The sequence below is a fragment of the Equus quagga genome, chromosome 4 (assembly GCF_021613505.1).
Source record: "Equus quagga isolate Etosha38 chromosome 4, UCLA_HA_Equagga_1.0, whole genome shotgun sequence".
In the NCBI taxonomy this organism is placed as follows: Eukaryota; Metazoa; Chordata; class Mammalia; order Perissodactyla; family Equidae; genus Equus; species Equus quagga.
In genome coordinates, this window is record NC_060270.1 from 50,658,861 (window position 1) to 50,673,604 (window position 14,744).

The following is a 14,744-nucleotide window of genomic DNA, read 5'->3' on the forward strand; positions in this document are numbered from 1 at the left end:
CAAGTTACCTTGGACAAGTTACTTAATGCTTCCCAGATTCAGCTTCCTCATTCATAAAAAGGGGATAGTAATGGAATCCCAACCCAATTAGTTGTTCTGAGGATTAGGTGAGTGAATTGATGAAAAATATATCTCTTGTATATTAAGTACTGGGGAATAATAACATGAATGAGTTTTAATCATGTACAAACAGTTATAATACAATATGATGGGAGATGCTATGGAAGGAAAGGATTTAGTATTTCTGTTTGTTTAAATATACTGAAAAATAAAAATCCCTCAAGAATTTTAATAGGCAATAAAAGTAGAGAGAGGAAAAAATTTATTAGCAGGAAAGCAATCAACAATGGCACCACATTTTCAAAGTGCATGGTGCTTAGGGGAATGACTAAAGGAGGCGGGGTATGCCTGAAAGCAGTCAAAATGACGCTAGCAACAGATTGATGACGAGTCTTTAGTGCCCAAAACTCTTCATGGAATTTTGACTTCATCACATAAAGCATCAGTCGGTCATTGAGGGTTATAAGGTTATGACATGATTCAGTTCATTTTTAAAGATCTGAGACCTTATAGAGGATGATATGAAAAGGGGAAAGAGTAGCTCTCAGCCTTCTTCAATGGGTCTGTGCTAAAAAATAATGCCAATTTGAATATTAACTTTTTGGAAACACAGGAAGACAAATCTCCTCGAGACCAGATGCACCACGCCTCAACTCCATGACTTTGTATCATTGCACCAAGACTCCCTTCTGCTTCCGCAGACGATGGGGAGATGAATGCATTGGTAATGACGTCCCCATCAGTCCTCAACTATATCCCTATTTTAAAACTGAATTTGCACAATAGCTTTTTGAAAGGCCTGTCACTTCTTCAGTGTCGCCTCTCTGTCGCACTTCTCTGTGGGAGCTGACATTTTGCTGATACTTCATCAGGCTGGACCGCCCGCTGAGAACCAGATTGGTAAGGGATACGCATCTCACTGCTGGAAAGGATGGGAGATGTATTATTTAAATACAATTTATTTTATAGCAACTTTAAAAATCAGATTTAGAATGGCTTCAGAGAGGTTAGAAATATATTATTGCATCTCAGCTCTTCATGTTTGGCGATGTTTAAGACATTTAATTGTTCTTCTACTGGTTTTTTATTTGTTCATTTTGTTTTATTTTATTTTACATGTACTCATTTTTTCTGCCTTAGATAACTGCTTTCTTTTTCACAACAGAGCGTCATAAAGGAAATGCTAGCCCTGGTTTAGGGTAGGTGTGTTCCAGGAAGTTGGAAAACAGTTTAGAGGTTGTTTAAGGGAACAGATGGTTCCTTTAGATCTGAGTCAATGCTCCGACTACATGAATTCTAGAGAAAAAGAGCGGGGAGTCTGTGTCTACACATAAAGCAATCCAACATTTTTGTTTGTTTTTCAAGCTTGAATCAGTTCAGTCAAACAATTGAATTTTGTTTTAAAAATAAAACAGACTGAACAGTGAATGTTTTGTTGGTTGGAACTATTTGTTGGTTAATTTAATTTAACCAAAAAGGTCAAACTAGTTATCTGTTTAGAAACTGCAAAGTAAAACTGACACCTGAAAAGTAAAGAGAAAGTACAAGTTTAAGAAATCATGCTGTGTGTTCAAAATGCAATATTTGCCAGCCAGGGGTATACTGGAGCTGTTACTCCCAGCTCAGGAAAGTCAATCGTTAAATTTTCAGGAATTTCGAAAGCCAGTTCACACCCGTTGCTTGAAATCACCATGGTGGAGGTATTACACTGTGGAAATTGGCAAATGCTGCAAACCAGGGTTTTTGTATTTCAGAGAACCAGTTGTTAAACATTCACCAGATTACCTCTACAGCAGGTTCACATCTGTGTTCAGCATGGTTTTCATGATGTTTAATGATGTTTGAACACCATCATTTCACGATGATTCATCGTTTCATGATAGTTGATGGTATGATGCTTAAAATGTAAATTGTATTTGGAATTCGTATCTCCCTTCTAGTGTCTTCTCCCCCATTCTCTCTAATTTGCTCTCTTTCAGTAGTGGAGGGGCCATATTTGTAAATGGTCATGAAAAACATGGCAGAATTCAGAGAAGAAAGAACAAAATGACTGAGAGAGAAAATGGGATTTCTGAAGAAAGGGAAACAAAGTGTTCAGAGGAAAGATTACTATGTTCTTTTAGCTTTTTTTTTTAAGTTTTAGTGGTGCTGCCAAGCTATGTTCAATATCCACATCATGTGAAACAGGAGAACGCAGTCAAATCAAAATAATGACACATTCAAGTAGACTGGAGGAAAAACGTCTTCACTATTTGGAAAGTTAAAACCACCAGATAATACTTTAAGAACAGATAACTATCTCGCTTGGATATTTAGTCAATAATTGGTCTGAAGATGATTTATTTTTCCTCCAGATTGTTAAGGGGGAAAATGGTAATGACTATAAGGACAGACATTATAAAGGAGAAAAATATTCACCCATAGTCCAAACATCTAGAGATGGCCACTGTTACCAACTGCTGTCCTTTCTACTAAAATTTTCAGTATACATACATGGGTAGATGTTCTTACAAATTTGGGTCATTTTCTATATACATCATTTAATGTCAATGTAATGTCAATTCTCCTGACATTACACGTTCTTCCAAAATATGAATCTTAATGGCCTCAGAATAGTCCACTGATGTGTTATATAATTTGTTTAATCATTCTCCTTCTGATGGATAATTAAGTTGTTTCTATTTTATACTTTTGCTATTATAAATAATGCTGTAATAAAGAACAAACTGGGACTACTTCTCAGATTTTTTGATAAAAGCCCTGATATATAAGGCTAGTCGACGCTTCACAGAGATGGTACATTCTAACCAAGGATGTGAGAATGTCTATGAAGCCACAGCTGCCCCACTCAACACTGTTTAGAAAGCGGAAAAAAGAAAAATACAACATACCATAATCCAGAGAGTTTTCTACCACAGTGAAAAGAACATTTTTTTTAAAAAGAATTATTTTACTCAAGTATTTGTATCTATAACTTCCAAAAAAATTGGAATTTATATAAAGCCAATATCTTTAGAAATAGCTTTTTTGGTCTTTGCTGCCTCTAAAACATATTACCTTGGATAGCCTATAATATTTTTACAGTTCATTATGCAGAGTAACTAGGTCCTAAAATTCTGTAAGCACTATAACAAGATATTTAGTGAAATGTTGTATCCTTTTTTTCCAATACAGGTCCTTTTTTAAATGCCATACACATTCTTTGTGGAGTATGCATGAAGCATTTTTAATGAGTCCTATCCTTTGGTTCCATTCATTTGCCTAAATATCTTATTATGATGATTATATAATTTGTGTTTGTGTCTGTGTGTGTAAAATCAGATAATAGCATATAATACTAAAATTGAAGTGGACTAGGAGTCAGGGAATATTTTTGCCTGTTCAACACATTATCTCACGTATCACGTTGCCAATCAAATTAGAATACTATTACTCGTCACCAGGAATCTCTCAGGACTATCATGATACAGTCATCTGGGGTTTGAAATCCCAGAATGGAAGAGTTGTAATGTAACTATTAAAATTAATATTTTAAAGAATGAGCAGTTTATCTTCCTCTGCACTTGTTTCTAAATAGTCTATTTATATCACCTGACAATTGGAACAGTGTAAACGTTATCACTATCTGCTTAATAATTATTGCATTAAAGTGAAGTTAGACAAGAGAAAATGTCACTTCACTGTGGAAATAGCAAGTAACTACCTTTTGAATATGTAAATTCTTACCTTTAAGGTTTTTTTTTTTTTTTTTTTTTAAGCAAACACATAGGTTAGGGATAGCCAACTGCTGCATGGGCAGACTTTTACACTGTTTGAAATGCTTGTCAACAGTGCCCGAATGACAGCCCTAAAGTAAAAACTATCTAGCTATATCCAGAAAAATCATCAGGCAAAGACGTTGTTCCCTCTCTTTCTCAAGGGTTATCCTTCAGGGCAGCAATGCATTTCCCCAAATCATCAGACGATTAGCTACTAGGTGTTACATTTTATATTTACATTAAGTTTCTGGTTTTATTTGCTTGCTGGTTTATAAAAAGTCCTGAGCACTGAAAGCTAATTCAGATAACTGTTCACACCTCATAATGTCACAGACAATCACAAGCAACAGACTTTTGCTAACCTGTATTAGTCACATTTGAAATAGTAATGTAAAAAATACCGTCTTTACCATGCAGCCCCCAGCTTCCCTGGAGTTCTCAAGTTCCTGAGTTCCCCCGTGGATGGAGTAGAGGGTGAGAGAGACAGGGCTAACAGAGGTTGTGTAAGAGTCACAAGCAAGAAAGGAGATTGTAGGGTAGTTGTGCTACAGGCTCTTTGAAGCAGATTCAGTTTAACTAACCACTTTCTGTCAGCCTATAATGTGCTTCCACTGACAAGAAGGATAAACACAGTCTAGTGGATTCTTAAAGTGTCTTTCAGTATAACTTTCAATAGTATACTATGGTAGATTGGTTCCAAAGATGGCTTCAACCATATCTCCCAGCCGGCAGGTCCTTGCAATGAGATATTGCTACTCTTCGTGTCAGGGGTAGAATCTCTTTCTCCTCCTCTTCAATCTGGTTAGACTTATGTCTTGCCTTAACCAACAGAATGTGGCAGAAATGATGATGTGTGGCTTCTGAAACAAGGCTTTTTGACGTGTTGAACCTTCTGCCTTCACACTTTTGGGATGCTCCTTCTTGGACTGTTATCCCGAGACTGCCACGCTCTGAGGAAGCCGAGGCTAATCTTGTGGAAATGCTGTGTACAGCAAAGGCCAGGTTCCTGCTGAGAAGCCCAGCCAAACCCAAGTCCCAGCTGACCTATTAGCTAGAAGCAGCTACGGGAGTGACTCCAGGTGAGACTAGCAGGAGAACCATCTCCTCAACCCACAGGATCAAAAGAAATAATAAATCATTGTTTTAAGCCACAAAATATTGGGACGGTTTGTTACACAACAGTAGATAATTGAAACATGTATCCTAACACAGTATCTCATAAAGCAGTTGAGAGGGGTAAGCACTTACAAAAGCTAACAACTTTGTTGACTTTCTTGGTTATCTTGTCTAGGTAATGACTTATCCATGGTACAGGCCTTTCCCATGTAACCAGGAAGACAATCACAGTTGCCAGATTTTTTGTTGCACTGACTTCCATTCTTGCAGCATCCACAGGAGAACTGGCACTGTGGTCCCCAGAGGCCATCGGACAGGCTTGTAATATAAAAAGAAAGAGAAAGAAAGGAGCTAAGACTTGTAATAAATCTCAAGATGGTCCCAGATTTCTGCTCTTGCCTAAGTGAGTTGCAAGTTGGAAGTGTGTGTATGAGTGTGTGTGTGTGTGTGTGTGTATGACTGAGCTGCAAAGAAAGAAACATTCAAGCAGCCTCCAAGGATTTACAGCACTTCCAAAAATACTCCCTCAAGAAATCAACATGATGCTATATCTTGTCACTTTGGAAACACTGATACAGAGGTTGGCTTTTTGCTGAAAATGTGGTTTTTCAGACAGTAACAATGGAAGCAATTTTGATATATGTCTTCGGAGGCAGTTGCACAGAACAAAACCTGAAAGTGAGATGTAATTTGTAAAGGAAGCCTAGGAGGTGCGGTGTTCGGGAAGTTGTCCCCAAATGGTTGCCTGAATCCTGTTCTCCCAGACTTTGCTTCTTTTGTAAGCCAGAATAGTCACTCTCGAGGTTTGTAATTTGTGTATTTTAGAAGAGTGACCAATGCATAAGGTGGGGAGAGAGGAACATGCGCTGCTTTGTTGAATGCCCTTTGAACTGGAAAAAGATGATGGATGCTACAGGGACCACCGAGGGCTCAGGGAGAGGTTTCAGTGTATGTTGTACTGTTGAAGCCCCCAGAATTAGAAACCTGGTAGAAAACATTCTTTTAACACAGGGAAAACAGTGAAAGTTTCCTAAATACGTGACAATTGTGGAAAGTTATGTTAAACCAAGTTGGGCTGTGAAGTATCTTCCTGTCCTGGGCAGAGTCTCTGGGTAATAGAATTATTACATTTTCTGGAATGTTCATACCATTCCTGGCTATTATCTGTTGATCACGTACTCTGTGCCAAGCACTTTACATAAATTAGCTTATATTTCCATAAATATCACCATATGACACAAGCAACTTTATCTCTATTTTACATAAGAAACCGAGGCTCTGAGAAGTAAAGTGACTTACTCTGGGTCACACAGCTAATAAGGAGCAGAGTCAGGATTTGAACCTAGAACCTCTGGCCTCTGAAACTGGTGCTCTAAGCCACTTAAACCCCACTTATGCTGCCATACTACGTGAGCAGCACCTTTCAAGTCAATTAACCTGCTTTTAGAGATCCACCAGAGTTCAAAATCTGAAGTTCGTTCAAAATGGAACCACTGTAACAAAAATCTGTCCTTCTTTTGGTGACACAACAGTTGAATGGGCCTCCTTAAATGAACTCAAGTGGCTCACTGGGCCAGAGTTTTCCATGTACAGAGGTCTGCCTGCAGCTGGGGGCAAAGTACCCCGGGCTACAAACTAATCAAAACAAGGCAAAGACATTGGCTGTCTATTTTTTTTTCTCTCTCTCTCCCTTTTTTGCTATTTCACAAATTAGTGTAGAAACTAGCTCTTCTGCTCTTAGAAGTCATTGCTGATGGGCTAAACAAGGCCTGGTGCTGATTGTGGAGAGCAGCGTTCATTAGTGCCATTGAAACAATTTGCACTCTTTAATTAACTATTCATCTGCAATCCAGACACAGGTCTGGAGCTAAGATCTTTAAAGATATGTCTGGCTCTCGGAGCACTTGGTCTACTTCACTCCTAAAATAGAGAAAGAAAAACAACAAGCCTGATTTGCATCATGCTCAACTCTTGGAGAGCTCTTTTCGCCTTGATTTCAGCTGTCAATCAAGGTGATCCCATTCACCCGCTCCAGTCTGATTCATAATTTCATTTTGTGGTTAGACAAAAATATCAGAATTGGACAAAGTTATCTGATTGAAAAATAATATGTTTTCCAGAGATTATGGTGACCTCTCTATTTTGCTGATTTACATATACTTTCAACTCATTTTCCTTCACAGTGGGAATCTCAGAAGCATTTTCCAATATACTACATTCAGCAGCTGCTTTAAAAAAAGTTATCAGAATAAATTAAATGTACCCAGGTGTGTGTATATGGTATTGTCTCCTCATGCGTTGACGTCCAGGGCATGACTTCTCTAGTGGGGAAATGAATAAGGGACTGACTCTAGGCTTACAAGTCAGTTGAAGCAGGAAGAGATTCAGAGATTGGCATGGGGCCCACTCTCATACCATATTAAACACCTTTGTGTAAAGTCAGGCTTCAGTTTCCCCAAGTTCTTTCCCCCTTTGCTTAGAAAGTTGCAATCCAGCTACATAAATGGCTCACTGTCCATGAAATCTAGATGGACATTGCTGCTCACAGATTCCAGTTCCGTAGCCACAGTACCTGGAGAGTCTTACCTGGAAGAGTCTTACTCCCAGTCAGCTCCGGAAAAGTCCGCAGACTCTCTGAAGATGACAATGCAAGGAGCAATGTGTAATACTTGAGGGCCAGAGACAGGCTTCAACCCCAGTGCCTGCCTCCGGAAGTGGGCCCAACAGGAGTACGGCTTCCTTTCCAACCCATTGGCTCCTCCTGATTTTAAACAAGACTGCCCTTCGGATCATTTCAAAGGCAAAAAGGGCACTTGCTATTAGTTTTCATAATTTTATTTGTTATATATTTAGTCTTCCTATATATTAAAGAGAAAAAAATGCTGTGATAATTTCCCCTGAATAAAATAGTAACAAGTGCTTAATTAAGAATGCATGATAACATGAAAAAAATGGATAAAGAATAAAAATTGGACCATGCACATTTACGTGTTCATTTAAGAAAATACTTATTGAGCAACTCCTATATGTCAGGATTGTTCTAGAAGTTTGGAGCTACTTCAGTCAACAAAAAAGACAGATATCCTTTCCCCCACGGGGCTTAGCTTCTAGCAGGAAGGACAGGCAATAAATATTAGACATAATAATAATTAAAATGTGTTATAATAATAATAACATGTTAGACGATGATACATACCTTGGAAAAAATTTTTAAAGTTCAAGGAGTCTCGCAAGTTGCAATTTTAGGTAGGGTGGTACTGACAAGATTCAGTGAAACAGTGACATGAGACTCTTTGAACAAGCAAAAGAGCCATGTAGATGACACTGAGGGAGAAGCATTCCACGCATCCACAAACCAGGGACAGCCATCACTAACATCTTGGAATACTTTCTTCCAAATTTTATATACATCTACATACACATATATTTATATATTTTACTTAAAATTAGAATCATGCTGGACATAAACTTTATTTATAGATTTATAAAAAATACTTATGTAATCCTGAAAAGTTTGAGGAAGGACCACACTGATAACCAAATTGAAGTTTTCCAAAATTTTTCTATGGTTAGAATGTTTGAATTGTATTTGTTTGAATGATCAATCTTTAGATATAAAGAAAACGATTCTTTGACACTGGAAGCCAGCAGCGCCCTTGTTGAGTTCAGCTCAAAGTCGTGATTGGCCAGCTTTAATCTTCTTAAGATACGAGCCTCTGCCAATGTGATCTTTCTTCCTTTGCTCAAGCTAGCAAGGGGACAGCGAACAGCAGTGACTGAGAAGACAAGGTTGAATAACTTTATTGCCCGGTGTCTCCGTTTCCTCACCTGCAAATCGGGGATTAATAAAGCTTACCCATCTCCTGAGGACACTGGTGGATTAACTAATTAATGATCATATGGTGCTGAACAAAGGCTGAGTGTTCTTATTAGAGAAGAAAGAGAATTTATCATCAGATTGTACCTTTCTGGCATCTGTTGCCTTGGTAACCAGATTTGCAGGTGCAACTGCCATTTTTGGCACTGTATTCCAGGGTGATCTCCTCCACACACTGACATTCTGAAGAGCAGCCAGCTCTGTAGGCCCCCTTGGGACAGGCTGCAAGCAGATTGAGGCAAACCAGTCACCTGAAAACCACGCTTTGTTTCTTTCACATTGTTAGTGCACGGCCATGTTGTTCTGTGGGGCCTGATTATGGGGAAAACAAGGGGATCATCCTGACTGCCAAAAAAATAGGGAAACAAATGTCTTTCAAATCAGTCAATTCATTTGCTTTTTGGCAACGGGATGAGAACAGTGAAGCCTGAGCTACTTAAAAGGCTTTGGTGCTTCCGGGAGAGAAATTGCTTCTCAATGTGCTCCATTGGTGCCTATAGTTAGTATTCTCCAAGGACTGCTAAGGCCTGCCAGGCCCCATATTCCTCCTGCTGCAGCCTGGAGATGATGGAGAAGCTTCCATGTGAAGGCTCGCCATTGTTTCCATTCCCTTTCGTTATACGGTAATCGGAAATAATTTTACATCACGTAGGTAACACAAAACTTTCATTGTGACAGCTGCACTATCCTGGCCACATCTTGGGAAATGGTGCTTGGCTTTTCTTTAATTATTTTCCCCTAGCTGTTAAGTTTTAGGGATGTTGGTCAGCACAGGAATTCTAATTTGAAAAAGTCTCAACTTCTCATTCAGGAAAACATACCCTTAGTTCTCTCTTTGAGGAGTTACTTAGAGTAATTCAATTCCCTTCCCAAAATATCTCTCTGACAATTTTTTTCTCCCCCATTACAGATGTCCATGGGTCTTATCAAATAAAAGATCCTTCAAGTGCTCTCCAGGCTCAAGGTAATTGCATTGTATGCCCATATAGGCTTTGCTGTCGAAAGCTGCTTGAAGAGAACAAAGTAAGCCACTTGACTTTCTGGTGGGTGGAAATTACTAGCATCTGCTAATATCTGCTATTATTAGTTGAGATAATTTAAAGCTATGGTTACAATGCCAACATGTAGGGTAATCCTTGTCCCAGTTGCCAGTGGTACAGTTACGCCTAAAACAGAACAGAACTATTAACAGGGCCCTTTTTCACTATTAATATTATTATATTTGGATAATAAATTATATGCTCCCTCTCTCATCTTTCCTGTGCCTTCCAAGTTTTGAGTCCTTTCCCAGTCCCACCATGCCTCAAGGTCTCTTACAACTATTGTCTTCCTGGATGTAGGCCGCTTCTTGCTCGTTCCAGAACACTCGCCTCCCTGTATTGGCTTCCACACCCTCCTCTTCCTGGTTCAGCACGTATAACAGTGGTTCAGGGGACAACTCAGGCGTGATGGAATACTTAAATGCAACAATTGTGTATATTAAGAAAATATAACTGTGGAAATATGATTAGAAAAAAAGGGAAAGTACAGGAATTAACCTCTTTCGGCAATCTAGTGTCTCCTCAGGGCTTGTTATGCATTGAAATGTGTCCTCCTAAAATTCGTATGTTGATGTCCTTACCCCCAGTCCCTAGGAATGTGACCTTATTTGGAAATTGCATTGCTGCCAATGTAGTTAGTTAAGATAAAGTCACAATGGAGAAGCATGGGCCTCTAACCTAATAAGACTGGTGTCTTTATAAATAGGAGAAATTTGGACACAGAGACGCTTAACAGGGGAGAAGACCATGCGAAGGCTTCAGTTATGCTGTCATAAGCCAAGGAACCACCAGAAGCTGCGAGAGAGGCCTGCAACCCATCCTTCCCTAGCACCGTCAGAGAGAGCACGGCCTGCCAGCACCTTCATCCTAGACGTCCGGCGCCCAGAACTGGGAGCCAATAAATTTCTGTTATTTAAGGCTCTCAGACGGTAGTACTTTATTATGACAGCTTCTAGAAAACTAATACATGGTTGCAAACTCAAACTTCTCAGGACCAGGCAAGTGGCATTGATAAATGAAGCCTCAAGGCTAAGCAAGAAGAGGCCTGAGGAATGGGAATGTGGATGTTTTTTCTAAAGACAGTCACATTCAAAATGCTAACCACCACTACCACCACCACCATCTGCTCTTGACATTTTTTTTTTTTAAAAGATTGGCACCTGCGCTAACACCTGTTGCCAATCTTCTTTCTTTTCCTTGTTCTTCTTCTTCTTCTCCTCCCCAAAGCCCCCCAGTACATAGTTCTATATTCTACTTGTAGGTCCTTCCAGTTCTGCTATGTGGGACCCGCCTCAGCATGGGCTGATGAGCCGTGTTAGGTCCGCACCCAGGATCCGAACTGGGAAAACCCTGAGCTGCCGAAGCAGACGGTGTGAACTTAACCACTTGCCCATGGGGCTGGCCCCTGCTCTTTGAATTTTTGACCAGATGAATTACGATTTAAATGATTTTTCCCAAAACATCTGCTATTACCTTATAAAATATTCAGAAGTTATTACTAAAAAATAGAGTGTGTCTTGTTAGCCTGGAGGAGGATAACAGAAGTGATGCTGTTTCTAGGTGTCTTCTTCTGTTGGCCTGTTCTAGGAGGTATATGATGTTCTAGAACACACCATCTGCACCCGCATTGTTCACATTTATCCATATCCTCTTCCCTTCTGCTCCACTTTGCTTATCCAAGCCTAGCCTTTCCTCATGACCCGGGTTCAGTTTTCTATGATGCCTCCACTGGCTCTCTTATTGGAATATCCAAAATTTACTCTCTGTTTTAAAGGGGCACGGCTTTTACAAAATAGGTAAGATCCACAGACATTCAATGAAAAATACAATATAAGACTTTAAAAGGTCTGTGTCTTGAGAAACAGGTCACGGCATTCCTGAAGCCACTCAGGAAGGATTTTCAGAGGAGGGCATATGGAACAGGAGAGGAGCAGACAGGAGATTGTTTCAGGCTCACAAGTCCTTGCACGCAGCTTCAAGATGGGATGGTGGGCACCCAGAGCTGGCCAACTGGGAGAAACCCTAAAAGTTACTGATAGGCTGAAGTATTTAATGATTATATTTTCTTGTATCTTTTGCAACATGTGATTGATGGTGAAAATGCAAAAGGAATAGCCTGTTTTAGACATTTTAGAAAATAATTGCTTTGCACTAGAACCCAGAAATAGAGGAAACTTATTCTGGGCCTTTGATATTCAACTCCTATAAACTATCAAATGTCCATTTAAATGAACAATTAATAATCTTCCTTCAATAAATAAAGTAAACACTGACTGAAAAAAATGTAAAGAATTCAGAAATATTTTGCTTTCATTCATCAACATCCAGACTCTGTAATGTAAGGAGGCTAAATAAAGACTAGAACATCATCATATGTATGTGATATGACTATATAAAATGCTATGTTTTTTAACTCTCCTTCTTTGTCTAACATATTGTCAGTACTTTTATGAGCATCCTTGCTTCACCTAGGGAGCAAATTTAGCAAATTTAGCCTGTGACTTACTCAGATGACAAAACCTCCCATAGCACCCTGACTCACACATACGGGCGCCACACAACCTGTGGCAATGGCCATTGTTGGTGCAGTTACGTTTCTTTTTGCAGTTCTTCCCAAATAATCCTTTTGGGCATCCTGGAGGGTGAAAGGACAAACAAAGCAAATATTAAGCCACATGCAACACTTGCTCGAGCTATTTTTACATGAAATAAGGAGCTTGCAAAAGGTTAGATGTTTCTAACCTGATTGGACTGAGGCTAGCTAGATCTTTTGAAAGCCACAAATATGATTGTATATCCTCTCCCTAAAATCCTACAATGACTTGCCATTGCTGTCAGGTTAAAAATCCAAAACCTAACAAGACCTGTGAGCCCCGTGCTGGCTGACTTCACATTGAGCTAGTGTCTCCCTGACTGCCTTTCGCTCCGTCAGGTTCCTCTAATGCACCTCACTCTTTCCCACTTTAGTCTGGCAACATGTGGCACCCTCAGTCTGGAATGATCTTCCCTCACTCTCCCCCCTTCTCGTGTCTCCTCATTCTGCAGGCTTCTGCTTAAGTGGCACTTCTCTAGAAGTCTCTCCACGGCTCACACAGTCTGCATTGTCTGCATGGTCTGACCTCCAAGCAGACATTGATATTTAATTTGTAATACCTACCAACATTTGTAACCTAGGTTTGCTTTGAACAAGACCATAACTTCCACATGGAAGGACCAGGGTCTTTTTAATTTTTTTTGTTGTTGTTACAATATCAGAATGCCTGGCACAGTTTCTTGCAAACACTTAACATATATTTTTTGAATAAATGAATCACCGTTGTTCAGGGGGATAAATAACTAGGATGCCCACAGGAGCCTTCCTGCACCTCCGAAAGCAAAGTGGACTTAGTTTCCATCTCCCCAGTTCCATGACCTGTGAGAATCTATGATTTCTGGCAATCCCTGAAGACGTCTATCTTCGTTGATTCTCTGCCTTCAGCTCTTGGGCCTGTAAAGGAGGGTTTTCTGGGTGCTTTATCCACCCATGAAAGAAATGCAGCCTCTTCACTGGTTTCCATGAAAAATCCACACACAGCACTCATTGGTATTTTGTGAGTTTTTCATCCATCATTTCTCTTCTTGTTTCCTCTCTTCTGTTTCTTTTCTTTCTTTCTTTCTTTCTTTTTTTTTTTTGCTGAGGAAGATTAGCCCTGAGCTAACATCTGTTGCCAATCTTCCTCGTTTTTTGCTTGAGGGAAGATTAGCCCTGAACTAACATCTGTGCCAATCTTCCTCTACCTTATATGTGGGGAACTAGCACAGCATGGCTCACGAGTGGTGTAGGTCTGTGACCAGGATCTGAACCCGCAAACCTGGGCTGCTGAAGTGGAATGTGCTAAACTTAACCACTATGCCATGAGGCCAGCTCCCCTCCTCTCCTTTTTGTCTCTGATTGTCATCTCTTTTCCTCCCCAATTTGCCCAAAGAGCTCCATTTTTTTCTTCTGTTGTGCAGAGCAAATAAATTCTCTCCAGCTCCTATGTCCAAACCTGCACACACAAACTCAATTTTTTGCTCAGAGGAAGAAAAAGCCTTTCTCTGTATCAGGATTCATCCCACTTGGATCACAGTTGGAGATTTAAGCCTCATTTATTTTGTTCTATTACATATATCATTGGTCAAAGCAATTGTACTTTTGTACATATAGATACACAAACACACACACAAGACATAGCCTTTTATGTCTTCACAAAGGCCACCTTGAAAAATACAGATGCAACTTTCACTTGGTCTATTTCTCATTAGAAACCTCAAGAACTTCAAGAGTTGTCTCCTCTCACCAGCACCAGGCATTCCTACCATCTTCATAGGTTTGCCCAAGCATCCCTGGGGGCACTGGCACTACCCAGTGAGAGCATCACAGGTGCCTCTGTTCTGACCATCACGGATGCTGCCACACTCTTTCCCACTGGCCTTTGGGGAACAAGCTATGAAGAAAATGGAGAAGGTGAACAAGCAGTATAATATACTTATTGTAATACAAATGAAGGGGAAAAAAAGCTTGTCTTTCTATTAGAATGGATACCAAGTAGTTAAAATCTCTGTAACCTGCAGACTCAGGAAGAGTCTCTGGCAGGTTCCTAGTTAGGATGGCGTAATCATTCCTGGGAGAGCACTGGCACAGCTAGTTAACATGATGATGACAGAGGTACTGCTAACAAGGTTCACATGAAAAATTTACCTTGTTCCTTAAACTCTAATGCTCACATTTCAAAGCTATTTAGACATCTATGCTGTATAACTCTCACCAACATTAATGAGAAACTGAACCGTCCATTTTGAAAAAGGGGAAGAAAACGTAGAAAAAAGTCATGAATTTTTAACCAGGAATGAAAGCAGCTAAGACCATCTTGA

At 39.8% G+C, this 14,744-nt stretch overlaps 1 protein-coding gene across 1 annotated transcript in view; it reads right to left on the minus strand.

Annotated features, from left to right (window-relative positions):
• Positions 1–818: 818 nt before the first annotated feature.
• LOC124238658 (EGF-like and EMI domain-containing protein 1) overlaps positions 819–14,744 on the minus strand; it is a 33,112-nt gene continuing 19,186 nt past the window's right edge. The window contains 3 exon segments of the mRNA XM_046659839.1: positions 819–975; positions 5,118–5,245; positions 8,900–9,033. Of these exon segments, the coding sequence (XP_046515795.1) occupies positions 819–975; positions 5,118–5,245; positions 8,900–9,033 (419 nt within the window).